The sequence below is a fragment of the Salmo salar genome, unplaced genomic scaffold (genome assembly GCF_905237065.1).
Source record: "Salmo salar unplaced genomic scaffold, Ssal_v3.1, whole genome shotgun sequence".
Taxonomy (NCBI): Eukaryota; Metazoa; Chordata; class Actinopteri; order Salmoniformes; family Salmonidae; genus Salmo; species Salmo salar.
In genome coordinates this window covers 84,665-110,566 of record NW_025547820.1, presented here as the reverse complement: position 1 = coordinate 110,566, position 25,902 = coordinate 84,665, and the positions used below count along the sequence as shown (strand labels likewise).

At 46.4% G+C, this 25,902-nt stretch overlaps 3 protein-coding genes across 9 annotated transcripts; 2 read left to right on the top strand and 1 right to left on the bottom strand.

Moving 5' to 3' along the window:
• Positions 1-375: 375 nt before the first annotated feature.
• Positions 376-9,027, top strand: LOC106599002 (ethylmalonyl-CoA decarboxylase). 3 transcript variants are annotated; one of them, XM_045711630.1, is made up of 7 exons: positions 376-449; positions 1,829-2,206; positions 4,879-4,981; positions 5,262-5,301; positions 6,854-6,906; positions 7,899-7,979; positions 8,417-9,027. In XM_045711630.1, the coding sequence occupies exons 2-7, from the start codon at positions 1,894-1,896 to the stop codon at positions 8,829-8,831; spliced, it is 1,005 nt and encodes a 334-aa protein (XP_045567586.1). In that variant the 5' UTR covers positions 376-449; positions 1,829-1,893; the 3' UTR covers positions 8,832-9,027. The 3 variants fall into 3 exon arrangements, with proteins under 3 accessions (XP_045567586.1, XP_045567587.1, XP_045567584.1); XM_045711631.1 differs by lacking the exon at positions 5,262-5,301 and having other exon boundaries at positions 377-449; positions 1,829-1,981; positions 2,021-2,206; positions 4,879-5,021; XM_045711628.1 differs by lacking the exon at positions 5,262-5,301 and having other exon boundaries at positions 377-449; positions 4,879-5,021.
• Positions 9,028-9,725: 698 nt separating this feature from the next.
• Positions 9,726-13,402, bottom strand: LOC106572903 (60S ribosomal protein L30). Of its 3 annotated transcripts, none has more exons than XM_045711633.1 (4): positions 13,267-13,402; positions 12,068-12,213; positions 9,969-10,099; positions 9,726-9,841 (listed from the first exon to the last, which is right to left on the bottom strand). In XM_045711633.1, the coding sequence occupies exons 1-4, from the start codon at positions 13,285-13,287 to the stop codon at positions 9,789-9,791; spliced, it is 351 nt and encodes a 116-aa protein (XP_045567589.1). In that variant the 5' UTR covers positions 13,288-13,402; the 3' UTR covers positions 9,726-9,788. The 3 variants fall into 3 exon arrangements, with proteins under 3 accessions (XP_045567589.1, XP_045567591.1, XP_045567590.1); XM_045711635.1 differs by lacking the exon at positions 13,267-13,402 and adding an exon at positions 12,974-13,227; XM_045711634.1 differs by lacking the exons at positions 9,726-9,841; positions 9,969-10,099 and adding an exon at positions 10,863-11,008 and having other exon boundaries at positions 13,267-13,386.
• A 213-nt stretch (positions 13,403-13,615) lies between these two features.
• On the top strand, positions 13,616-25,453 carry LOC123723930 (F-box only protein 43). Of its 3 annotated transcripts, XM_045711626.1 has the most exons (6): positions 13,616-13,668; positions 14,308-15,384; positions 15,982-16,467; positions 18,262-18,364; positions 21,770-22,030; positions 24,896-25,453. In XM_045711626.1, exons 2-6 carry the CDS (start codon positions 14,372-14,374, stop codon positions 25,142-25,144), a joined length of 2,112 nt encoding a protein of 703 aa, XP_045567582.1. In that variant the 5' UTR covers positions 13,616-13,668; positions 14,308-14,371; the 3' UTR covers positions 25,145-25,453. The 3 variants fall into 3 exon arrangements, with proteins under 3 accessions (XP_045567582.1, XP_045567583.1, XP_045567581.1); XM_045711627.1 differs by lacking the exon at positions 13,616-13,668 and having other exon boundaries at positions 13,791-15,384; positions 21,770-21,958; XM_045711625.1 differs by lacking the exon at positions 13,616-13,668 and having other exon boundaries at positions 13,791-15,384.
• The last annotated feature ends 449 nt before the right edge of the window (positions 25,454-25,902 follow it).

Here is a 25,902-nt window from a genome sequence, read left to right as displayed (position 1 = left end):
AGGAAAGGTGGTGATATCAGGAGCAGGTATTTAAAAAAAATGTATTTTTTAATTTATAATTTTTTTAGCCCCCGTCCCGCAGAAGGCCTTTTGCCTTTTGGTAGGCCGTCATTGTAAATAAAAATGTGTTCTTAACTGACTTGCCTAATTTAAATAAAGGTTAAATAAAAAATAAAAATAAATAAATGTCGAGAGGAAAGGTAGTGAACTGACAGCACATTATGTTTAAATCATTTTTGAACGACCTATATAATTACTAGCCAGTACAGTGAACCTAAAAATGAGTGTATATCACAATTCTCTTTGGTAATACTACATAGAATCTAACTTTCTGAATGATGGGAGTATTAGCTTGCCCTCGTGTGGCCAAGTTCCTTGTTCACTGGTTCATGTTTCCGGGGGGGGAGTTTCAATGTAACACCACAACATTGAGCTATCAGACAGCACAGGTTTGTGAATGATTTTAAGATGTAGCTTTTTATGTTATATCACCTAATGACCAGGTTGTTAGGGACGTTTTTCCACAGTACTTTGGGGATGTTATTAAAGTCTACGCTTTTAGAAATCCACATGTTTATAAGGGGATATAACTGAAGGACATGGCTAGTCAGCTAGCTCTTGCCCATCGCACGAAGACAACAACAATAAGGTGCCTCTGCATGGGTCAGATGCGCATGTGTAGATCTCTTAGTTGGGACCGGACGCATGTCCCTTGGACCTGAGCTAGTGTCTATCTGCCTCAGTTAGCACAGACAGGGGATTATTATGGGCTGGTAGCTGCACACATACGACCTAGCAACCAACTCTGGCCAACTCTTTTACAGTTCAATAACAGTGCTGTTCCTCTCTCTGTTTCCCTCCCTCTGTTCCTCTCTCTGTATCCCTCCCTCTGTTCCTCTCTCTGTTTCCCTCCCTCTGTTCCTCTCTCTGTTTCCCTCCCTCTGTTCCTCTCTCTGTTTCCCTCCCTCTGTTTCCCTCCCTCTGTTCCTCTCTCTGTTTCCCTCCCTCTGTTCCTCTCTCTGTTTCCCTCCCTCTGTTCCTCTCTCTGTTTCCCTCCCTCTGTTCCTCTCTCTGTTTCCCTCCCTCTGTTCCTCTCTCTGTTTCCCTCCCTCTGTTCCTCTCTCTGTTTCCCTCCCTCTGTTCCTCTCTCTGTATCCCTCCCTCTGTTCCTCTCTCTGTTTCCCTCCCTCTGTTCCTCTCTCTGTTTCCCTCCCTCTGTTCCTCTCTCTGTTTCCCTCCCTCTGTTCCTCTCTCTGTATCCCTCCCTCTGTTCCTCTCTCTGTTTCCCTCCCTCTGTTCCTCTCTCTGTTTCCCTCCCTCTGTTCCTCTCTCTGTTTCCCTCCCTCTGTTCCTCTCTCTGTTTCCCTCCCTCTGTTCCTCTCTCTGTTTCCCTCCCTCTGTTCCTCTCTCTGTTTCCCTCCCTCTGTTCCTCTCTCTGTTTCCCTCCCTCTGTTCCTCTCTCTGTTTCCCTCCCTCTGTTCCTCTCTCTGTTTCCCTCCCTCTGTTCCTCTCTCTGTTTCCCTCCCTCTGTTCCTCTCTCTGTTTCCCTCCCTCTGTTCCTCTCTCTGTTTCCCTCCCTCTGTTCCTCTCTCTGTTTCCCTCCCTCTGTTCCTCTCTCTGTTTCCCTCCCTCTGTTCCTCTCTCTGTTTCCCTCCCTCTGTTCCTCTCTCTGTTTCCCTCCCTCTGTTCCTCTCTCTGTTTCCCTCCCTCTGTTCCTCTCTCTGTTTCCCTCCCTCTGTTCCTCTCTCTGTTTCCCTCCCTTGCTCTTCCTCTTTCTGTTTCCCTCCCTCTGTTCCTCTCTCTCTCCTCCCCTCTTTCCCTTCCTCAGTCCCTCTCTCCTATCTGTTTCTATCCCTCCATCGTTCTGTCCTACCTTTCCCTGGTAGCAGCAGCATGGTTCTGTCTGCAGCCGGTCAGCACCTCCTCAGGGTCAGTCGGCCTGGTGCCTGGGGGCAGCACCTCCTCAGGGTCAGTCGGCCTGGTGCCTGGGGTCATCACCTCCTCAGGGTCAGTCGGCCTGGTGCCTGGGGGCAGCACCTCCTCAGGGGGATTGGATCTGTTTCCACCACTGCCAAGGGCTTCCAGGAGAAGGAGATCAGAGAGAAACTCCAAGCTTTCCCTGGGGGATCTATAGACCTCGTCAAACAGGAGTCAGGCATCGCAGTACTGACCGTCAACAACCCTGCTCGAATGAACGCTTTCTCTGGTATGGAAGCACTGTCTAATGTTATATTATATTCACTGATCTGACTGTTGCTCTTTGCTAACCTGCAATTCAGACTAAATATCACTCCGATTATCTTTGGTTTTCTCTTCACCAAACGGAGCGAAATATATATATATAAAACTCTTTGTTTCTCCTGAGCATGACAGTGGGACTAAGGGGGCTGGTGCTCAATGAACTGGGTTGCGTTGAGTAGGGCACACTGTAGCAAAACGTTTAGCAACAGATGACATAAAAATGTGTTTATTTGGATCCCCATTAGCTTTTGCAGCAGCTGCATTTTCCTGGGGGCCCACAAAAAAACGGATACACTGATGAACAAGGACTTATAATACAACATCTAGAAACAATACAACATCTAGAAACAATACAACATCTAGAAACAATACAACATCTATAAACAATACAACGTCTAGAAACAATACAACGTCTAGAAACAATACAACATATAGAAACAATACAACGTCTAGAAACAATACAACGTCTAGAAACAATACAACATATAGAAACAATACAACGTCTAGAAACAATACAACATCTAGAAACAATACAACATCTAGAAACAATACAACAAAACATTTAACAATACAACATCTAGAAACAATACAACAAAACATTTAACAATACAACATCTAGAAACAATACAACATCTAGAAACAATACAACAAAACATTTAACAATACAACATCTAGAAACAATACAACATATAGGAACAATACAACAAATAGAAACAATACAACATATAGGAACAATACAACATATAGGAACAATACAACATATAGGAACAATACAACATCTAGAAACAATACAACAAAACATTTAACAATACAACATATAGAAACAATACAACATATAGAAACAATACAACATCTAGAAACAATACAACAAAACATTTAACAATACAACATATAGAAACAATACAACATCTAGAAACAATACAACATCTAGAAACAATACAACAAAACATTTAACAATACAACATATAGGAACAATACAACAAATAGAAACAATACAACATATAGGAACAATACAACATATAGGAACAATACAACATATAGGAACAATACAACATATAGGAACAATACAACATATAGGAACAATACAACATATAGAAACAATACAACATATAGGAACAATACAACATATAGGAACAATACAACATATAGAAACAATACAACATATAGAAACAATACAACATATAGGAACAATACAACATCTAGAAACAATACAACATCTAGAAACAATACAACAAAACATTTAACAATACAACATATAGGAACAATACAACATCTAGAAACAATACAACATCTAGAAACAATACAACAAAACATTTAACAATACAACATATAGAAACAATACAACAAAACATTTAACAATACAACATATAGGAACAATACAACATCTAGAAACAATACAACATATAGAAACAATACAACATCTAGAAACAATACAACATCTAGAAACAATACAACATATAGAAACAATACAACATATAGGAACAATACAACATCTAGAAACAATACAACATATAGAAACAATACAACATTTAGAAACAATACAACATATAGAAACAATACAACATATAGAAACTATACAACATATAGAAACTATACAACATATAGGAACAATACAACATCTAGAAACTATACAACAAAGCATTGTGTGTTTGTGTCCCCTCACAGTCTCCGTCGTTCCATGAGATGTTGTTTAATCCGGTTTTTTAAAGGTCATCTTGCTGTTCGTTTGAGTAATTGGGAGGTGGGAGCTCCATTCAATCATGGCTCTGTATAATACTGAGCATTACCGTGAATTCATTTTGGACTTGGGGACTGTGAAGAGACCCCTGGGTGTCTGTGCATTACCGTGAATTCATTTTGGACTTGGGGACTGTGAAGAGACCCCTGGGTGTCTGTGCATTACCGTGAATTCATTTTGGACTTGGGGACTGTGAAGAGACCCCTGGGTGTCTGTGCATTACCGTGAATTCATTTTGGACTTGGGGACTGTGAAGAGACCCCTGGGTGTCTGTGCATTACCGTGAATTCATTTTGGACTTGGGGACTGTGAAGAGACCCCTGGGTGTCTGTGCATTACCGTGAATTCATTTTGGACTTGGGGACTGTGAAGAGACCCCTGGGTGTCTGTGCATTACCGTGAATTCATTTTGGACTTGGGGACTGTGAAGAGACCCCTGGGTGTCTGTGCATTACCGTGAATTCATTTTGGACTTGGGGACTGTGAAGAGACCCCTGGGTGTCTGTGCATTACCGTGAATTCATTTTGGACTTGGGGACTGTGAAGAGACCCCTGGGTGTCTGTGCATTACCGTGAATTCATTTTGGACTTGGGGACTGTGAAGAGACCCCTGGGTGTCTGTGCATTACCGTGAATTCATTTTGGACTTGGGGACTGTGAAGAGACCCCTGGGTGTCTGTGCATTACCGTGAATTCATTTTGGACTTGGGGACTGTGAAGAGACCCCTGGGTGTCTGAGCTGAATGTTATTTGATTATGCGGACTATCTAGAATTCTCATCACACTTCATCTCTCGTCAATCCTCAACCTCATATTGAACATGTTCAGGTTGTACCTCCCTGTTTCACGCAGGTTCAAAACGTTTTATCCCTACTGAACACTACCCTGTTTTCCTCCAGGTTCTATGATGGTGGAGCTGGAGGAGAGGGTGTCCCAGCTAGAGGAGTGGACGGAGGGCAAAGGTCTCATCGTCCAGGGGGCTGCCGGGACATTCTGCTCTGGGTCAGACCTCAACGCGGTCAGGGCTATATCCAACCCTCAGGTCAGTCCTCAAGGTTGTCAGAGATATATCCAACCCTCAGGTCAGTCCTCAATGTTGTCAGAGATATATCCAACCCTCAGGTCAGTCCTCAAGGTTGTCAGAGATATATCCAACCCTCAGGTCAGTCCTCAATGTTGTCAGAGATATATCCAACCCTCAGGTCAGTCCTCAATGTTATCAGAGATATATCCAACCCTCAGGTCAGTCCTCAATGTTATCAGAGATCTATCCAACCCTCAGGTCAGACCTCAATGTTGTCAGAGATATATCCAACCCTCAGGTCAGTCCTCAATGTTATCAGAGATCTATCCAACCCTCAGGTCAGTCCTCAATGTTGTCAGAGATATATCCAACCCTCAGGTCAGTCCTCAATGTTGTCAGAGATATATCCAACCCTCAGGTCAGTCCTCAATGTTGTCAGAGATATATCCAACCCTCAGGTCAGTCCTCAATGTTGTCAGAGATATATCCAACCCTCAGGTCAGTCCTCAATGTTGTTAGAGATATATCCAACCCTCAGGTCAGTCCCCAACTCCCCTCACCTGGTTGTCTAGGTCTCAGTAAGGAACTCCCCTCACCTGGTTGTCTAGGTCTCAGTAAGGAACTCTCCTCACCTGGTTGTCCAGGTCTCAGTAAGGAACTCCCCTCACCTGGTTGTCTAGGTCTCAGTAAGGAACTCTCCTCACCTGGTTGTCTAGGTCTCAGTAAGGAACTCCCCTCACCTGGTTGTCTAGGTCTCAGTAAGGAACTCCCCTCACCTGGTTGTCTAGGTCTCAGTAAGGAACTCTCCTCACCTGGTTGTCTAGGTCTCAGTAAGGAACTCCCCTCACCTGGTTGTCTAGGTCTCAGTAAGGACCTCTCCTCACCTGGTTGTCTAGGTCTCAGTAAGGAACTCCCCTCACCTGGTTGTCTAGGTCTCAGTAAGGAACTCCCCTCACCTGGTTGTCTAGGTCTCAGTAAGGAACTCTCCTCACCTGGTTGTCTAGGTCTCAGTAAGGAACTCTCCTCACCTGGTTGTCTAGGTCTCAGTAAGGAACTCCCCTCACCTGGTTGTCTAGGTCTCAGTAAGGAACTCTCCTCACCTGGTTGTCTAGGTCTCAGTAAGGAACTCTCCTCACCTGGTTGTCTAGGTCTCAGTAAGGAACTCCCCTCACCTGGTTGTCTAGGTCTCAGTAAGGAACTCTCCTCACCTGGTTGTCTAGGTCTCAGTAAGGAACTCTCCTCACCTGGTTGTCTAGGTCTCAGTAAGGAACTCCCCTCACCTGGTTGTCTAGGTCTCAGTAAGGAACTCTCCTCACCTGGTTGTCTAGGTCTCAGTAAGGAACTCTCCTCACCTGGTTGTCTAGGTCTCAGTAAGGAACTCTCCTCACCTGGTTGTCCAGGTCTCAGTAAGGAACTCTCCTCACCTGGTTGTCTAGGTCTCCTCCTCACCTGGTTGTCTAGGTCTCAGTAAGGAACTCCCCTCACCTGGTTGTCCAGGTCTCAGTAAGGACCTCCCCTCACCTGGTTGTCTAGGTCTCAGTAAGGAACTCTCCTCACCTGGTTGTCTAGGTCTCAGTAAGGAACTCTCCTCACCTGGTTGTCTAGGTCTCAGTAAGGAACTCCCCTCACCTGGTTGTCTAGGTCTCAGTAAGGAACTCCCCTCACCTGGTTGTCTAGGTCTCAGTAAGGACCTCTCCTCACCTGGTTGTCTAGGTCTCAGTAAGGAACACCCCTCACCTGGTTGTCTAGGTGTTAACTGAAAGGAAAAGCCCAAAACCAGCAGACACTACCAGGCCCTCCATGGAATGAGTTGGACCTCCTGGTCTAAAACGATGCGTCTTGTCTTTCAGGATGGGATGAAGATGTGTATGTTCATGCAGAATGTCCTGACCAGGCTACTGAGGTAGGACCCTCTGTGGTAGGATCCTCTGTAGTAGGACCCTGCCCTCTGTGGTAGGACCCTCTGTAATAGGACCCTGCCCTCTGTGCTAGGACCCTCTGTAGTAGGACCCTGCCCTCTGTGGTAGGACCCTCTGTAGTAGGACCCTGCCCTCTGTGCTAGGACCCTCTGTAGTAGGACCCTGCCCTCTGTGCTAGGACCCTCTGTAATAGGACCCTGCCCTCTGTGCTAGGACCCTCTGTAGTAGGACCCTGCCCTCTGTGGTAGGACCCTCTGTAATAGGACCCTGCCCTCTGTAGTAGGACCCTCTGTAATAGGACCCTGCCCTCTGTGCTAGGACCCTCTGTAGTAGGACCCTGCCCTCTGTGCTAGGACCCTCTGTAGTAGGACCCTGCTCTCTGTGGTAGGACCCTGCCCTCTGTGGTAGGACCCTCTGTAGTAGGACCCTGCCCTCTGTGGTAGGACCCTGCCCTCTGTGGTAGGACCCTCTGTAGTAGGACCCTGCCCTCTGTGGTAGGACCCTGCCCTCTGTAGTAGGACCCTGCCCTCTGTAGTAGGACCCTCTGTAGTAGGACACTGCCCTCTGTGCTAGGACCCTGCCCTCTGTAGTAGGACCCTCTGTAGTAGGACCCTGCCCTCTGTGGTAGGACCCTGCCCTCTGTAGTAGGACCCTGCCCTCTGTAGTAGGACCCTCTGTAGTAGGACACTGCCCTCTGTGCTAGGACCCTGCCCTCTGTAGTAGGACCCTCTGTAGTAGGACACTGCCCTCTGTGCTAGGACCCTGCCCTCTGTGCTAGGACCCTCTGTGCTAGGACCCTGCCCTCTGTGCTAGGACCCTCTGTGCTAGGACCCTGCCCTCTGTGCTAGGACCCTGCCCTCTGTGCTAGGACCCTGCCCTCTGTGCTAGGACCCTGCCCTCTGTGCTAGGACGTTCTAGATCAGTGTGTCATGCCAGATGCTCTGTGCCACACTAACCCATGTGTTCTCTGTTGAAGGCTTCCTCTGTTGTCTGTAGCTCTGGTGGAAGGGAGTGCACTGGGAGGAGGAGCTGAGCTCACTACTGCCTGTGACTTTAGGTACAGTAAGGTGACTCGTCGTCCATAGATGGCACCATTGTGTTTATTCAACTTTAGGCCTACATCCAGATAGTGGAGAATCAAATCACATGTATTTATAAAGCCCTTCTTACATCAGCTGATATCTCAAAGTGCTGTACAGAAACCCAGCGTAAAACCCCCCAAACAGCAAGCAATGCAGGTGTAGAAACACGGTGGCTAGGAAAAACTCCCTAGAAAGGCCAGAACCTAGGAAGAAACCTAGAGAGGAACCAGGCTATGAGGGGTGGCCAGTCCTCTTCTGGCTGTGCCGGGTGGAGATTATAACAGAACATGGCCAAGATGAGAGAAAAGTAGAGTGCACATAATAAAAAAGGCCTTTTCAAGAAATATCAAAACACAAAATCCACCAAGTTTCCAATAATCTCTAAACCAATGTCACGGTCTCTCCCTGCTAGGTTGATGGTGCCAGGCGGTATGATCCGGTTTGTCCATAAACACATGGGTCTGGTCCCTGGGTGGGGAGGTGCGGCTAGATTGGTACGCATCGTAGGCAGCCAGAACGCCTTGAAGATGCTGGGTGGCGCTTTGAAAGTAGACCCAGAGATGGGGCTTCAGATCGGGCTTGCGGACGGCGTCCTGGAGGGTTCCCTGGATGGGTCTGGAGCCAATGCCCTCCTGGAGGCAGAGCAGTGGTTGGGTTGCTACACCACAGGTCCTGCCTCGGTCATCAGAGCCATAAAGAACGTGGTGGTGTCTGGGAGAGAGCTCCCCCTAGAGGTGGCCCTGAGGACCGAGAGGGATGTGTTCGGGACAGTGTGGGGAGGACCGGCTAACTTACAGGCTCTGGCCAGTAAAGCCAAACACAAGTGAATTAACTAGTGTTGCGATTACATTGTATTCTCGTCCTAATGTTCTGGAGAAACGTAGAACGCCTGGAATGGAAGCCGTCCACCAACCCAAACTGAGAAGACGAGAATGCAACGTTGAGGGTCTGAACTCAACCAGAACACACTGAACTAGTGTTTTCATTCTGACGATTCTGTTGCTAAAAAAAAAAAAGTATCTTATAACAGACGCAAACGAATCCTACCTGTATTTGTCCAATAGCAACTATAGTTTTGAAACGTTTTGGACCCATTTGGCAGAATGAATACATCCCTGGACTATGCTCTGGGAGTTTGACAGTACCCAATGACAGATTTATATTGCTGTGTTGTGAGTGACCACTAACAATCAATTATTTTAGTGAAAGAATTGTCGCCGACTGTCGGGACAATGATATGGGTCCCATCTAACAGTGGTGATGTAATATTTATCAGTGGAGAGTCAGATATGATGCTAGTTGTGACATGTGAAGATGGTATTGTGCCTTTTGGCCTTTGTGGCTCTACTACAGTCCATTAACACCAGGGGTGACTGAACGCCAGGGGGACCCAACGCCGGGGGGGACCCAACGCCGGGGGACCCAACGCCGGGGGGACCCAACGCCGGGGGACCCAACGCCAGGGGGGACCCAACGCCAGGGGGGACCCAACGCCAGGGGGACCCAACACCAGGGGGGACCCAACGCCGGGGGGGACCCAACGCCAGGGGGGGGACCCAACACCAGGGGGGACCCAACACCAGGGGGGACCCAACACCAGGGGGGACCCTCTTCATTACAATGCAAGCTTGATGTTTTTTTTTCTAACAAGTGCCCACATTTCTTAGTCTCTTCCACAATTACATGGCAAATACTAAAAACATATGACAAAACAAACTCGGTGATCTTGAAGTCGATTTATTTAACAAAAACACATCTACAGAGAAAGAAGTGACTCAGCCAGACTACTTCTCCCCCTGTGGCTGATCAGGCATACTCCTGATGATGTCTGAATCCCCTGTGGACGATTTACAAAATAATTACAAGTTACATTCTATAAACCGGTCGTAAAAGAATAACAGTTTACACACACGACATGTGACAACATTTCACATTTGTCCCGTTTATCATGAAGAAAACCTCACCAGGGTCAATGATGGCCAGTGTACAGACTCTGAAGTACTTTCCACAGGCTGTGCCAAGCTCTATGTTGTTCCCACTGTAGTGGTGGACCCCAGTCTTAGCCAGCATAGCATAGTACTCTATCTCTGATTTCCTACAGGGAGAAGGGAAGAGTTCAAATCACTTTTAGGGTGGATTCACTGTAGTACAACATTGGTGCTGAGTTCAAATCACTTTTAGAGTGGATTCACTGTAGTACAATATCGGTGCTGAGTTCAAATCACTTTTAGAGTGGATTCACTGTAGTACAATATCGGTGCTGAGTTCATATCACTTTTAGAGTGGATTCACTGTAGTACAACATCGGTGCTGAGTTCAAATCACTTTTAGAGTGGATTCACTGTAGTACAATATCGGTGCTGAGTTCATATCACTTTTAGAGTGGATTCACTGTAGTACAATATCGGTGCTGAGTTCATATCACTTTTAGGGTGGATTCACTGTAGTACAATATCGGTGCTGAGTTCATATCAATTTTAGGGTGGATTCACTGTAGTACAATATCGGTGCTGAGTTCATATCACTTTTAGAGTGGATTCACTGTAGTACAATATCGGTGCTGAGTTCAAATCACTTTTAGAGTGGATTCACTGTAGTACAATATCGGTGCTGAGTTCAAATCACTTTTAGAGTGGATTCACTGTAGTACAATATCGGTGCTGAGCAGGACTGCATAACCTTCCCTGAGGGAAAGAGGCTTCTGTACCAGCCAAGTAGTAGCACACCCAATTCAAATAATCAGTCAGTTGAAATAAATTCATTAGGCTCTAATCTATAGATTTCACACAACTGTGAATACAGAGATTATGAATCTGTTGGTCACAGACACCTAAACAAAAAAGGTAGGGGCGTGGATAAGAACCAGTCAGTATCTGGTGTTTACCTCATGCAGGGCGACATCTCCTTCACATAGAGCTGATCAGGCTGTTGATTGTGGCCTGTGGAATGTTGGTCCCACTCCTCCTTCAATGGCTGTGCCAAAGTAGCTAGATATTGGCGGGAACTGGAACACAGTCGTACACTTCCATTCAGAGCATCCCAAACATGCTTAAAATGGGTGACATGTCTGGAGAGTATGCAGACCATCGAAGAACTGAGACATTTCCAGCTTCCAGGAATTGTGTACAGATTTCTTGCGACATGGGGCCATTCATCATCATGCTGAAACAATAGAGCCTCAGGATCTCATCACAGTATCTCTGTGTAATCAGATTGCTATCGTGTTTGTTGTCCGTAGCTTTGTGCCTGCCCATACTAGAACCCCACCTCCCCCACGAGGCAGTCTGTTCACAACGTTGACATTAGCAAACCCGCTCGACCACACAACGCCAAATGCACCGGGTACAGTTGAAACTGGGATTCATCCGTGAAGCGCGCACTTCTTCAGCGTGTCATTGGCCATCGAAGGTGACCATTTGCCCACCGAAGTCGGGTTTACGACGCCAAACTGCATTCAGGTAAAGAACTCTGGTGAGGACGACGAGCACGGAACTTAGATGAACTTCCCCTGAGACGGTTTCTGACAGTTTGTGTAGAAATTCTTCCATTTGTGCAAAACCCACAGTTTAATCAGCTGTCTGGGTGATTGGGCTCAGACGACCCCCCCCCACCGCAGGTGAAGAAGCTGGATGTGGACGTCCTGGGTTGGCGTGGTTACACATGGTCAAATTGGACGTACTTCTCTGGCAACAGCTCTGTGGACATTCCCGCGGTCAGCATGCCAATTGCATGCTCCAATCAAAACATCTGTGGCTTTGTGACAAAACTGCAAATTTTATAGAGTGGCCTTCTATTGTCCCCCCCTAGCACAAGGTGCACCTATGTAATGATCATGTTGTTTAATCAGCTTCTTGATATGCCACACCTGTCAGGTGAATAGATTATCTTTAGCGAAAGCAAAATGCTCACAACAGGGTTTAAGACATTTTTTAAAAAGTGAACAATGTGAAAAAGCTTTTTTTTGTGCGTATGGAAACTATCTGGACGGTCTTATTTCACTTCATGTCATGAGAAACAACACTTCACATGTTGCGTTTATATTGTTTTCGTTCCGTGTATTTACCTGAGGGCAGGTGTGTTGTTGGCCAGGATGACCAGCTTGGCTTTGCCCTGGCGGATCATCCTCTGAGTCTGTTTGTAGCCCAGTACGTATTTACCGCTCTTCATCACCAGCTGAAGCCGAGAGTTGATGGACTCCAGGGACTTTTTCTGGGGAGACAAACTGATTAGACGAGACCACGACTGTATAAATAGGATCACCCCGAGTGGCGCAGCGTCTCGGTGCTAGAGGAGTCACTACAGACCCTGGTTCGATTCCAGGCTGTATCACAACCTGCCGAGATTGGGGAGTCCCATAGGGCGGCGCACAATTGGCCCAACTTCGTTCGGGTTATGCCGTCTTTGTAAATAAGAATTTGTTCTTAATTGACATAGTTAAATAAAGGTTCAATTTAAAAAAAATGACAGAACACAAGGCAGTCCACGCATCATGTCAATATGAACCAGACCAGGCCAGGGCCCGGTTTCACAAAAGCATCTTACGACTAAGTTCATCGTTAGAACCTTCGTAGGAGCAATGTTAAATCTCCGAGCCGTTTCCAAAAAAATCAGCACTACTAAAGTTGTACTTAAACGCGAGTTATTTATCGACTGCCGCAGACCACACGTAGAACAGCTAAATGCGTCGTTACCTGCGTTCCCCCCCACCCCACTGCGTCACTTCATACACAGAAGATCTCGCTAAACATAGAATCATAGAAGTTGCCAATGTTTTTATAATTGTTACAAACAAGGGAAGGAAATATGCTTAAATGAAAACCGCGATGACTGCATTAAAGGTGAATAGGCTGCATACGGTATATGCTACACAGGCCTACATATTTCAATGATATCTAAGTCAATTTAATGTTAATTCAATGGGGTTTCATTTTACTATTTGGTCAAATGTATATGAATGGAGAAAGCTTACCCGAGATGAGCGCTGCCTTTATTACACATGCCTTAACGACGCACCTACCGAACGTTGTCGTGGTGTTTTTGGGAAAACGCATGATACATCTACCGAACTAGGAAAGATGCACCGTAAAGACACTCGTAACCCTAAAGTTCCTTCGCTAACGAGAAGCGCACCCTGCTTGGTCACTCACACTGGTATAAATGAACGATTTGAAAATAACATTTACCCATCACCGATTAAGTTTAAGGATGTGCACAAACATTTCTATAAATGAACGATTTTTTTTTCTCCAATCGCAAACTCACAGTTTTCTTAGTGGCCACCATGTCTGCAGTTTAGATGTTACTAGTGATTACAATCTTGCGTTGACATGAACCGGAGAGTTTCGTTAAACGCACAGCACCCTACACTGTCAGGGAGTTGAATGAAAGAAGGACCACAACTCCCAGACTACAGTGCGTGTGTTTGGAAAACTAATCATCGCGAGAAGTGGAATGAGATGTGCAGCAGACTGGCACCAGATTTGAAAACATCTCAGTCCTAAACAAACACACACCGTTCATTACGAGGACGAGGAGACGGACAAGGAAAACGGTACATCTCAGTTCATTACGAGGACTAGGAGACGGGCCGGTATACGGTACACCTCTTTGTAATGAATGTCCGACATTTCTAGCTACATTTGAGGTTTTCCTTTTGGCTCTGAAGTAAGTAAACAACACTAAGTGTCTTTCTGAAACAATAGCTAGGTAAGTAACGGTAGCTAGCTTGCTACGTAACGTTAACGTTTCTGGCTACGTAACGTTAACGTTTCTGTTTTGACGCTAGCTAGCGGGCTAATGGGTCTCTCTAGGGACAGAGGGGAGCCAGTGGACCCGGACTCAGTCCAGGTTTTTTTGGGCGGTCGCTGTGTAGTTTTGAGCGGGTGAATGGTAGCCATGGAGATATCTAGACGGAACATTTTAAACCCCGAGCGAGGGGATTTAAACGCCGTTTATCAACGGCTCACGACAGCATAGCAACGATGGATTTGTTGTCACTGTCGACGATAGTTAGCTTCTGGTTGTTTTTGTTTTATCCACTTGGAAAGTCGCTACTCTCATAACCTGTTAGCTATTGACCACTTCTTTTTTTTAAATCGTTTTTTTTTAGCTATAGTCAGCTAGATAGATATATTTGTATTTTCCAAAATTGAGTACACGTTACATGTTTGTCCAATTGTGTAATTTTAGCTAACTAGCTAGCTACATTAACTTAGGGTTAACGTTAGCAAACTAGCTTACAACAAAAGTGGCTTAACACTTTGTTTTTGTCTAACTGCATTGTTTTTCTATGTCCTCTCACAGATCAGTTTGAAACACCAGACCAGTCACCTGGTGAATATTTGTGTTTCTACATCTGAAAGGGAGTATGGAGCAGTGTCTCAGACCAGATGTCAATTTCCACAAAGACCAGCAATATGGAGCTTGTCAAGACAGTGGATACCTGGACAGTGGTTACAGCTCTAAAATTGAGTTCGGAGACGATTTTAACCTCTCACGGTGTTGTTCTTCAGACGGTTTTCATGAAACGCCTAAAGAGAACGTTTCACAGAAATGCGAACCTCTGTCACCCAGCAAGAACAGACAAAAAGAGGGCGTCAGAAGTCCACAGAGAGACATTCTGAAGAACGGCTGGTGTGAAACTCCTAAAGTATCCAGGAGAGAGCCGTTGCTGAGACGGCGTCTCCTTATGTCTAAATCTGCCACCGAGGGTAAAACTACAGACGATACAGAAACACCATGCACTAAAAGGACAGACTCGTCAGCGAATGGGAGAACTGAACACTGCTCAAATGTGGTCTTTGACTCACCAGATGCCTTTACTATTGGAGCTTTGGCTACAAGCACTTTAAAACCAGAAGATGTGCTTCTCTCCGGCAGGAAACTGCGCCTCCTCTTCTCTCTTGTAAAAACCTCAACACTTGAAGATGGTAAATGCAACATGACCAACGTCACTCTCTTTGAGAGAAAGGCGTTTGCTACGTCGCTCTCAGATGCAGACCTGGGAGAGAGCAGTGTCCTCTCAGACCTCTCTACCACTGATATGCTGGAAACCCCACACTGTAACAGAATAACACCCTCGGTGAAAGACAATTTCCAGACTCCAGTCAACAACAGCGTAGCGGCTGACCTCTCAGACAGCCTGAGTATCCTGAGCACCCCTACTCCTAAATACCACTTTGACACCCCCTCCTCCACCCCTACTCATAAACACTATGACCGCTCTGTGTCTGAGGACAGCGGCTTCAGCTCCTTGGCTCTGGATAAATCCCAGGACTCCACGCTAGACAATGATGGTTCCTTCCAGGAGATGCTGCTGTCGTCATCAGGTAGCTCCAGGTGCAAGGAGACCCCCAGCAGGCTGGCTGAGATGAAGAGGAGGTAGGCTCCATAGCTTTTTGACTTCCATTGAACGACCTAGAACAGTGTTTGTCATCGCCAATCCTTGTACCCTCAACAGTGTGTGTGTATGTATATGTATATATATATACACACACACACACACACAAATGTGTGCTGTTGGGGGGGTACTCAAGGACTGGAGTTGAGAAACATTGCCTTAGAACGTTTCAGTGTTGTATATTTATGGCGTTTTGTAGCTAATTATTGTAATATTTAATCATTTTAGTTGTACTTGGTGTAATTCAGTTTGTTGCTTGTTTCTGTAACCGATGTGAAATGGCTAGTTAGTTAGCGGTGGTGCGCGCTAATAGCGTTTCAATCGGTGACGTCACTCGCTATGAGACCTTGAAGTAGTTGTTCCCCTTGCTCTGCAAGGGCAGCGGCTTTTTGTGGAGCGATGGGTAACGATGCTAACGATGCTTCGAGGGTGACTGTTGTCGATGTGTGCAGAGGGTCCCTGGTTCGAGCCCAGGTTGGGGCGAGGAGAGGGACGGAAGCTGTACTGTTACACTTCCAGGTTTTTCTTTTTGTAAAGTTATTTATGAAGTTTAAAAAATAAAAATAAATGATCATCAGGTCCAGACTGGAACGCCAGCGTCGCCTCTCCACTCTCCGAGAGGGGGGTTCCCAGTCTGAGGGGGACCGGGACGTGAGGAACCTGGCAGCCCACAGAGCTCATCGCAGAGAGAAGAACCTGATATCCCAGGGACATCTGGAGCGCGGCATCTTCAAAGAGGATGACGACAGTGACGTCTTCCTGGATGTGACGCCGCCGAAAACAACCACTGCTAAGCTAGAGGACCTGTCCTTCACGCCGGCCCTACAGATGGTCCAGGCCATGTCCCAGAGGACATCCAGGATGTTGCTGGAGCACACCAGTCTGGAGGAACTGCTGAGGGTCTCTGAGAAGGAGACCTTCAGGACCGACATGCCCCTGGCTGGGCTGATCGGCAGGAAGATGGGCCTGGGGAAGGTAGACATCTTTACTGAGCTAAAGAAGAAGAATCTCAGACACATCCTGGCTAAGATCCTCAATCAGCTGTCCTCTGAAGATGTCTATAGGTGAGGGTTTTATACACTACCTCCAGAAAGTATTCATACCCCTTGACTTATTCCACATTTTGTTGTTACAGCCTGAATTCTAAATTGATTATTTTTTTTCTCTCTCTCACAATACACCATAATGACCAGTGAAAACATGTTTTTAGAAATTGTAGCAAATTTATAGAAAATTTTAAATACAGATATCTCATTTACATATGTATTCACACTCCTCTGAGTCGATACTTTGTAGAAGCAACTCTCGCGGCGGATACAGCTTTTGAGTCTCGTCTTGGGTATGTCTGTCAGCTTTGCACATCTGGATTTTTGGATTTTTATTCCTTGTTTCCATCTGTCCGTTCTCTCCCATAAAGCCCAGATTGGTGAAGTACTGTAGAGACTGTTGTCCTTCTAGAAGGTTCTCTTCCATCTCAGCCAAGGGGTTCATGGTGACTTCTTGTCCGGTTGCTCAGTTTGTTCGGACGGCCAGCTCTAGACAGAGTCTAGGTAGTTCCGTATTTGTCAATTTCCTAATGACGGAGACCACTGTACATTTTACATTTTAGTCATTTAGCAGACGCTCTTATCCAGAGCGACTTACAGTAGTGAATGCATACGTTTCATTAAAAAAAAATTCTCTGTACTGGTCCCCTGTGGGAATAGAACCCACAACCCTGGCGTTGCAAACACCATGCTCTACCAACAGAGCTACACGGGACTGTACTCTTGTAAACTTTCAACACTCAAATTGTTTTATACCCTTTCCCCAGATATATGGCTCATCACGGCTCTCTACAGACAGTTCCTTGGACTTCATGGTATAGTTCCTGCTCTGATATAACCGGTCAACCCTGGGACCTTATATAGACAGGTGTGTTTCTCTCTAAATCATGTCCAAACCATTGAATTGGATACAGGTGGACTCCAATCAAGTTGTAGCGACGTCTCACGGATGATCTACGGAAAATCTGATGCAACCTGAGCTCAATTTGGAGTGTCATAAAACAAAGGGGTCTGAATACTTAAGTAAATAAGATTTCTGTATTTCATTTTTATAAAATGTGGACAGATTTGAAAACATGTTTTCACTTTGTCATTTTGTTGAGGGGGTTATTGTGTGCAAATGGGTGAGGAAACAATCCATTTTCAATTCAGGCTGTAACACAACAAAAATGTGGAATAAGTCCAGGGGTCTATGAATACTTTCTGAAGGCAGTGTGATACAGATTTACTGACGTGTGTGTGTGTGACATATGGAAACACTTATCTCCCTCACTAGCTTTAAGCACCAGCTATCAGAGCAGCTCACAGATCACTGCACCTGTACATAGCCCATCTATAATTTAGCCCAAACTACTACCTCTTCCCCTACTGTATTTATTTATTTTATTTTGCTCCTTTGCACCATATTATTTATATTTTAACTTTGAACTTTCTTCAAACTACAAATCTACCATTCCAGTGTTTTTCTTGCTATATTGTATTTACTTTGCCACCATGGCCTTTTTATTGCCTTTACCTCCCTTATCTCACATCATTTGCTCACATTGTATATAGTCTTATTTTTTTTTCTACTGTATCATTGATTGTATGTTGTTTTACTCCATGTGTAACTCTGTGTTGTTGTATGTTGTCGAACTGCTTTGCTTCATCTTGGCCAGGTCGCAATTGTAAATGAGAACTTGTTCTCAACTTGCCTACCTGGTTAAATAAAGGTGAAATAAAATAAATAAATATGTAATCAAAACGCTTGCTAGAACATTATATAACACATCATTGTCATGACATTGTTGCGTGTGTTCTGCTGGTCTACAGGGTTGGTCAGGTGTCCCATAGCTGGAATGAGATCATAGTTCAGAACAAGATGTCCAGCCGCAGGAGGAGAGACTACCTGAAGGACGTCAAGGCAGCTCTGGAGGTGAGGTTGTCGCCTGTAACCGTGTTTCAGCATTGATATAGAGAAGCGCTATGTCTGGGCCCGTATTATTAGTGTCACAGTGGGAGTGCCTGAACTAGGATCAGGCCCCATCTGTCCGTGTAGTCTTGTTCATTAGGATCTAGGATCAGGTCCATGTAGTTTTATTCATTAGGATCAGGTCCATGTAGTCATTAGGGTCTAGGATCAGGTCCATGTAGTCATTAGGGTCTAGGATCAGGTCCATGTAGTCATTAGGGTCTAGGATCAGGTCCATGTAGTCATTAGGGTCTAGGATCAGGTCCATGTAGTCAGTAGGGTCTAGGATCAGGTCCATGTAGTCTTAGTCATTAGGGTCTAGGATCAGGTCCATGTAGTCAGTAGGGTCTAGGATCAGGTCCGTGTAGTCAGTAGGGTCTAGGATCAGGTCCATGTAGGGTCTAGGATCAGGTCCATGTAGTCTTAGTCATTAGGGTCTAGGATCAGGTCCATGTAGTCAGTAGGGTCTAGGATCAGGTCCATGTAGCCAGTAGGGTCTAGGATCAGGTCCATGTAGGGTCTAGGATCAGGTCCATGTAGTCTTAGTCATTAGGGTCTAGGATCAGGTCCATGTAGTCAGTAGGGTCTAGGATCAGGTCCATGTAGCCAGTAGGGTCTAGGATCAGGTCCATGTAGGGTCTAGGATCAGGTCCATGTAGTCTTAGTCAGTAGGGTCTAGGATCAGGTCCATGTAGCCAGTAGGGTCTAGGATCAGGTCTGTGTAGTCAGTAGGGTCTAGGATCAGGTCCATGTAGGGTCTAGGATCAGGTCCATGTAGTCTTAGTCATTAGGGTCTAGGATCAGGTCCATGTAATCAGTAGGGTCTAGGATCAGGTCCATGTAGCAAGTAGGGTCTAGGATCAGGTCCATGTAGTCTTAGTCAGTAGGGTCTAGGATCAGGTCCATGTTGCCAGTAGGGTCTAGGATCAGGTCCGTGTAGTCAGTAGGTTCTAGGATCAGGTCCGTGTAGTCAGTAGGTTCTAGGATCAGGTCCATGTAGCCAGTCGGGTCTAGGATCAGGTCTGTGTAGTCATTAGGGTCTAGGATCAGGTCCATGTAGGGTCTAGGATCAGGTCCATGTAGTCTTAGCCAGTAGGGTCTAGGATCGGGTCCATGTAGCCAGTAGGGTCTAGGATCAGGTCCATGTAGGGTCTAGGATCAGGTCCATGTAGCCAGTAGGGTCTAGGATCAGGTCCGTGTAGCCAGTAGGGTCTAGGATCAGGTCCATGTAGCCAGTAGGGTCTAGGATCAGGTCCATGTAGGGTCTAGGATCAGTTCCATGTAGTCTTAGTCAGTAGGGTCTAGGATCAGGTCCATGTAGTCTTAGTCAGTAGGGTCTAGGATCAGGTCCGTGTAGTCAGTAGGGTCTAGGGTCAGGTCCGTGTAGCCAGCAGAGAACTGGAAGGAGAGACGGCCAAAGGAGGAATTGGCTTTGGGGGTAACCAGAGAGATATACCTGCATGGAGCGCGTGCTACAGGTGGGTGCTGCTATGGTGACCAGTGAGCGGAGATAAGGCGGGACTTTACCTAGCAGGGTCTTGTAGATGACCTGGAGCCAGTGGGTTTGGCGACGAGTATGAAGCGAAAGCCAGCCAACGAGAGCGTACAGGTCACAGTGGTGGGTAGTAAATGGGGCTTTGGTGACAAAACGGATGGCACTGTGATAGACTGCATCCAGTTTATTGAGTAGGGTATTGGAGGCTATTTTTTAAATGACATTGTCGAGGATCGGTAGGATGGTCAGTTTTACGAGGGTATGTTTGGCAGCATGAGTGAAGGATGCTTTCTTGCGAAATAGGAAGCCAATTCTAGATTTAACTTTGGATTGGAGATGTTTGATGTGAGTCTGGAAGGAGAGTTTACAGTCTAACCAGACACCTAGGTATTTGTAGTTGTCCACAAATTCTAAGTTAGAACCGTCCAGAGTAGTGATGCTGGACAGGCGGGCAGGTGCAGGCAGCGATCGGTTGAAGAGCATGCATTTAGTTTTACTTGTATTTAAGAGCAGTTGAAGGCCACGGAAGGAGAGTTGTATGGCATTGAAGCTCGTCTGGAGGGTTGTTAACAGTGTCCAAAGAAGAGCCAGATGTATACAGAATGGTGTCGCCTGCGTAGAGATGGATCAGAGTCTCACCAGCAGCAAGAGCGACATCATTGATGTATACAGAGAAAAGAGTTGGCCCAAGAATTGAACCCTGTGGTACCCCCATAGAGACTGCCAGAGGTCCGGACAACAGGCCCTCCGATTTGACACACTGAACTCTATCAGAGAAGTAGTTGGTGAACCAGGCGAGGCAATCATTTGAGAAACCAAGGCTGTCGAGTCTGCCGATGAGGATGTGGTGATTGACAGAGCCGAAAGCCTTGGCCAGGTCAATAAGTACGGCAGCACAGTTTCTTATCGATGGCGGTTACGATATCGTTTAGGACCTTGAGCGTGGCTGAGGTGCACCCATGACCAGCTCTGAAACCAGATTGCATAGCATGTAGTCTGATTCATTAGGATCAGGTTCACGTAGTCGTTAGGGTCTAGGATCAGGTCCACGTCGTTAGGGTCTAGGATCAGGTCCGCGTAGTCGTTAGGGTCTAGGATCAGGTCTGTGTAGTCGTTAGGGTCTAGGATCAGGTCTGCGTAGTCGTTAGGGTCTAGGATCAGGTCCGCGTAGTCGTTAGGGTCTAGGATCAGGTCCGCGTAGTCGTTAGGGTCTAGGATCAGGTCCGCGTAGTCGTTAGGGTCTAGGATCAGGTCAGCGTAGTCGTTAGGGTCTAGGATCAGGTCCGCGTAGTCGTTAGGGTCTAGGATCAGGTCCGTGTAGTCGTTAGGGTCTAGGATCAGGTCCGTCTAGGATCAGGTCCGTGTAGCCGTTAGGGTCTAGGATCAGGTCCGTCTAGGATCAGGTCCGTGTAGCCGTTAGGGTCTAGGATCAGGTCCGTCTAGGATCAGGTCCGTGTAGCCAGTAGGGTCTAGGATCAGGTCCGTGTAGTGTCTAGGATCAGGTCCGTGTAGCCAGTAGGGTCTAGGATCAGGTCCATGTAGTCTTAGCCAGTAGGGTCTAGGATCAGGTCCGTGTAGTCTTAGCCAGTAGGGTCTAGGATCAGGTCCGTGTAGTCTTAGCCAGTAGGGTCTAGGATCAGGTCCGTGTAGTCTTAGCCAGTAGGGTCTAGGATCAGGTCCGTGTAGTCTTAGCCAGTAGGGTCTAGGATCAGGTCCGTGTAGTCTTAGCCAGTAGGGTCTAAAAGGACAAACTGATCCTAGATCACCACTCCTACTGAGACACTTTATGAATATCGCTCCAGTCAGATTTTCATTATATATTTACTACAGGGCTACTTTCACCAACACTGTTCATTTCCTGTGTGTGTGTGCAGCTTGGCAGTGCAGTCCACGTCCCTGATGCAGAGACCAGGTTGACCCTGCTGAGCCGGTCTGTCCTGAAGTCAGTCCAGGCCCAGTCCAGGACCCCCAGTACCAGCATCCGTGGTACCCCCCAGTCAGGAACGGCCACTTTAACCCCCGTCCAGCACAACTCAGCCAGCAAACAGAACCTGTTCATACAGGTGAGTCCAGGCCCAGTCCAGGACCCCCAGTACCAGCACAACTCAGCCAGCAAACAGGACCTGTTCATACAGGTGAGTCCAGGCCCAGTCCAGGACCCCCGTCCAGCACAACTCAGCCAGCAAACAGAAGCCCAGTAAGTTTATCAAATCAGCCAAATGTGGATCCCTCCATGTAGACAAGGACACTAGCTCTAATGTTGTATTGTGGATCCCTCCGTGTAGACAAGGACACTAGCTCTAATGTTGTATTGTGGATCCCTCCGTGTAGACAAGGACACTAGCTCTAATGTTGTATTGTGGATCCCTCCGTGTAGACAAGGACACTAGCTCTAATGTTGTATTGTGGATCCCTCCGTGTAGACAAGGACACTAGCTCTAATGTTGTATTGTGGATCCCTCCGTGTAGACAAGGACACTAGCTCTAATGTTGTATTGTGGATCCCTCCGTGTAGACAAGGACACTAGCTCTAATGTTGTATTGTGGATCCCTCCGTGTAGACAAGGACACTAGCTCTAATGTTGTATTGTGGATCCCTCCGTGTAGACAAGGACACTAGCTCTAATGTTGTATTGTGGATCCCTCCGTGTAGACAAGGACACTAGCTCTAATGTTGTATTGTGGATCCCTCCGTGTAGACAAGGACACTAGCTCTAATGTTGTATTGTGGATCCCTCCGTGTAGACAAGGACACTAGCTCTAATGTTGTATTGTGGATCCCTCCGTGTAGACAAGGACACTAGCTCTAATGTTGTATTGTGGATCCCTCCGTGTAGACAAGGACACTAGCTCTAATGTTGTATTGTGGATCCCTCCGTGTAGACAAGGACACTAGCTCTAATGTTGTATTGTGGATCCCTCCGTGTAGACAAGGACACTAGCTCTAATGTTGTATTGTGGATCCCTCCGTGTAGACAAGGACACTAGCTCTAATGTTGTATTGTGGATCCCTCCGTGTAGACAAGGACACTAGCTCTAATGTTGTATTGTGGATCCCTCCGTGTAGACAAGGACACTAGCTCTAATGTTGTATTGTGGATCCCTCCGTGTAGACAAGGACACTAGCTCTAATGTTGTATTGTGGATCCCTCCGTGTAGACAAGGACACTAGCTCTAATGTTGTATTGTGGATCCCTCCGTGTAGACAAGGACACTAGCTCTAATGTTGTATTGTGGATCCCTCCGTGTAGACAAGGACACTAGCTCTAATGTTGTATTGTGGATCCCTCCGTGTAGACAAGGACACTAGCTCTAATGTTGTATTGTGGATCCCTCCGTGTAGACAAGGACACTAGCTCTAATGTTGTATTGTGGATCCCTCCGTGTAGACAAGGACACTAGCTCTAATGTTGTATTGTGGATCCCTCCGTGTAGACAAGGACACTAGCTCTAATGTTGTATTGTGGATCCCTCCCTGTAGACAAGGACACTAGCTCTAATGTTGTATTGTGGATCCCTCCCTGTAGACAAGGACACTAGCTCTAATGTTGTATTGTGGATCCCTCCCTGTAGACAAGGACACTAGCTCTAATGTTGTATTGTGGATCCCTCCGTGTAGACAAGGACACTAGCTCTAATGTTGTATTGTGGATCCCTCCGTGTAGACAAGGACACTAGCTCTGTTGTATTGTGGATCCCTCCGTGTAGACAAGGACACTAGCTCTAATGTTGTATTGTGGATCCCTCCGTGTAGACAAGGACACTAGCTCTAATGTTGTATTGTGGATCCCTCCCTGTAGACAAGGACACTAGCTCTAATGTTGTATTGTGGATCCCTCCGTGTAGACAAGGACACTAGCTCTAATGTTGTATTGTGGATCCCTCCGTGTAGACAAGGACACTAGCTCTAATGTTGTATTGTGGATCCCTCCGTGTAGACAAGGACACTAGCTCTAATGTTGTATTGTGGATCCCTCCGTGTAGACAAGGACACTAGCTCTAATGTTGTATTGTGGATCCCTCCGTGTAGACAAGGACACTAGCTCTAATGTTGTATTGTGGATCCCTCCGTGTAGACAAGGACACTAGCTCTAATGTTGTATTGTGGATCCCTCCGTGTAGACAAGGACACTAGCTCTAATGTTGTATTGTGGATCCCTCCGTGTAGACAAGGACACTAGCTCTAATGTTGTATTGTGGATCCCTCCGTGTAGACAAGGACACTAGCTCTAATGTTGTATTGTGGATCCCTCCGTGTAGACAAGGACACTAGCTCTAATGTTGTATTGTGGATCCCTCCTCGTAGACAAGGACACTAGCTCTAATGTTGTATTGTGGATCCCTCCGTGTAGACAAGGACACTAGCTCTAATGTTGTATTGTGGATCCCTCCGTGTAGACAAGGACACTAGCTCTAATGTTGTATTGTGGATCCCTCCGTGTAGACAAGGACACTAGCTCTAATGTTGTATTGTGGATCCCTCCGTGTAGACAAGGACACTAGCTCTAATGTTGTATTGTGGATCCCTCCGTGTAGACAAGGACACTAGCTCTAATGTTGTATTGTGGATCCCTCCGTGTAGACAAGGACACTAGCTCTAATGTTGTATTGTGGATCCCTCCGTGTAGACAAGGACACTAGCTCTAATGTTGTATTGTGGATCCCTCCGTGTAGACAAGGACACTAGCTCTAATGTTGTATTGTGGATCCCTCCGTGTAGACAAGGACACTAGCTCTAATGTTGTATTGTGGATCCCTCCGTGTAGACAAGGACACTAGCTCTAATGTTGTATTGTGGATCCCTCCGTGTAGACAAGGACACTAGCTCTAATGTTGTATTGTGGATCCCTCCGTGTAGACAAGGACACTAGCTCTAATGTTGTATTGTGGATCCCTCCGTGTAGACAAGGACACTAGCTCTAATGCTGTATTGTGGATCCCTCCGTGTAGACAAGGACACTAGCTCTAATCTCTGTTTATATTGTGTTCCGTCCTCCTAGGTGGCCAAAACCCTCTTCACTGACGAATGTCTGAAGCCCTGCCCTCGATGCCGCCACCCTGCTAGGTGTCACTCTGTGAAAATGGAGGGTGTTTGTAGCAGCGTCGACTGCGGCTTCCAGTTCTGTACCAGCTGCCTTTGTGCCTTCCACGGGTCCAAAGAATGCGCCAGCCTGTCGGCCAAACGACGCAGCAAGAAGGACGTTCTTCCCGGGAGCGCTCAGAGCAAACGCAATGTCAGGAGATTGTGAATGTGTTTTTTTATGTGTAGTTGTTTTTGTAATTATTTGTACTTCCTGTTCCCTTTTTTAAAAAATTTGTTTAGCTTGGATGTGTTTTTAATTATGGGTCGGAGAGGAGCACTGCCAGTAGAATCGATCAGAGATGAAATGGTTACTGAATGCTGGGCTCCTCCCGAGCTAATTCATTGACGTACAAGAATGTTGTCTCTTCTCTTCCCAACTGAATTTTCATGGGTTTTATATGAATGTTTCTGTATACTACTGTATATTGTCTACATTTACACACATTTATTTTAATAAAGTTGTACTTTTTACATATTTATTTGACGTTGTCTCATAGGCATGTGAACAAGGACATAGGACAAATATTAATTGAATTCAGCTCAGCGTTCAACACCATAGTTCCCTCCAAGCTCATCGCTAAGCTAAGGATCCTGGGACTAAACACCTCCCTCTGCAACTGGATCCTGAACTTCCTGACGGGCCGCCCCCAGGTGGTGAGGGTAGCTAGCAACACATCTGCCACGCTGTTCCTCAATACTGGAGCTCCCCAGGGGTGCGTGCTCAGTCCCCTCCTGTACTCCCTGTTCACCCACGACTGCATGGCCAGGCACGACTCCAACACCATCATTAAGTTTGCTGACGACACAACAGTGGTAGGCCTGATCACCGACAACGACGAGACAGCCTATAGGGAGGAGGTCAGAGACCTGGCCGGGTGGTGCCAGAATAACAACCTATCCCTCAACGTAACCAAGACTAAGGAG

Excerpts from the sequence above, each read along its gene's own strand:
- LOC106599002 (XM_045711630.1), top strand. The coding sequence starts at position 1,894 with ATGGTTCTGTCTGCAGCCGGTCAGCACCTCCTCAGGGTCAGTCGGCCT. Across the intron at positions 2,207-4,878 it reads TCGAATGAACGCTTTCTCTG|GTTCTATGATGGTGGAGCTG; the intron begins GTATGGAAGCAC and ends GTTTTCCTCCAG. Across the intron at positions 4,982-5,261 it reads GCCGGGACATTCTGCTCTGG|GTCAGACCTCAATGTTGTCA; the intron begins GTCAGACCTCAA and ends TCCAACCCTCAG.
- LOC106572903 (XM_045711633.1), bottom strand. The coding sequence starts at position 13,287 with ATGGTGGCCACTAAGAAAACT. Across the intron at positions 10,100-12,067 it reads AACAACACACCTGCCCTCAG|GAAATCAGAGATAGAGTACT; the intron begins GTAAATACACGG and ends TTCTCCCTGTAG. Across the intron at positions 9,842-9,968 it reads ACTGGCCATCATTGACCCTG|GGGATTCAGACATCATCAGG; the intron begins GTGAGGTTTTCT and ends AATCGTCCACAG.
- LOC123723930 (XM_045711626.1), top strand. The coding sequence starts at position 14,372 with ATGGAGCAGTGTCTCAGACCAGATGTCAATTTCCACAAAGACCAGCAA. Across the intron at positions 15,385-15,981 it reads CTGGCTGAGATGAAGAGGAG|GTCCAGACTGGAACGCCAGC; the intron begins GTAGGCTCCATA and ends AATGATCATCAG. Across the intron at positions 18,365-21,769 it reads ACGTCAAGGCAGCTCTGGAG|CTTGGCAGTGCAGTCCACGT; the intron begins GTGAGGTTGTCG and ends GTGTGTGTGCAG.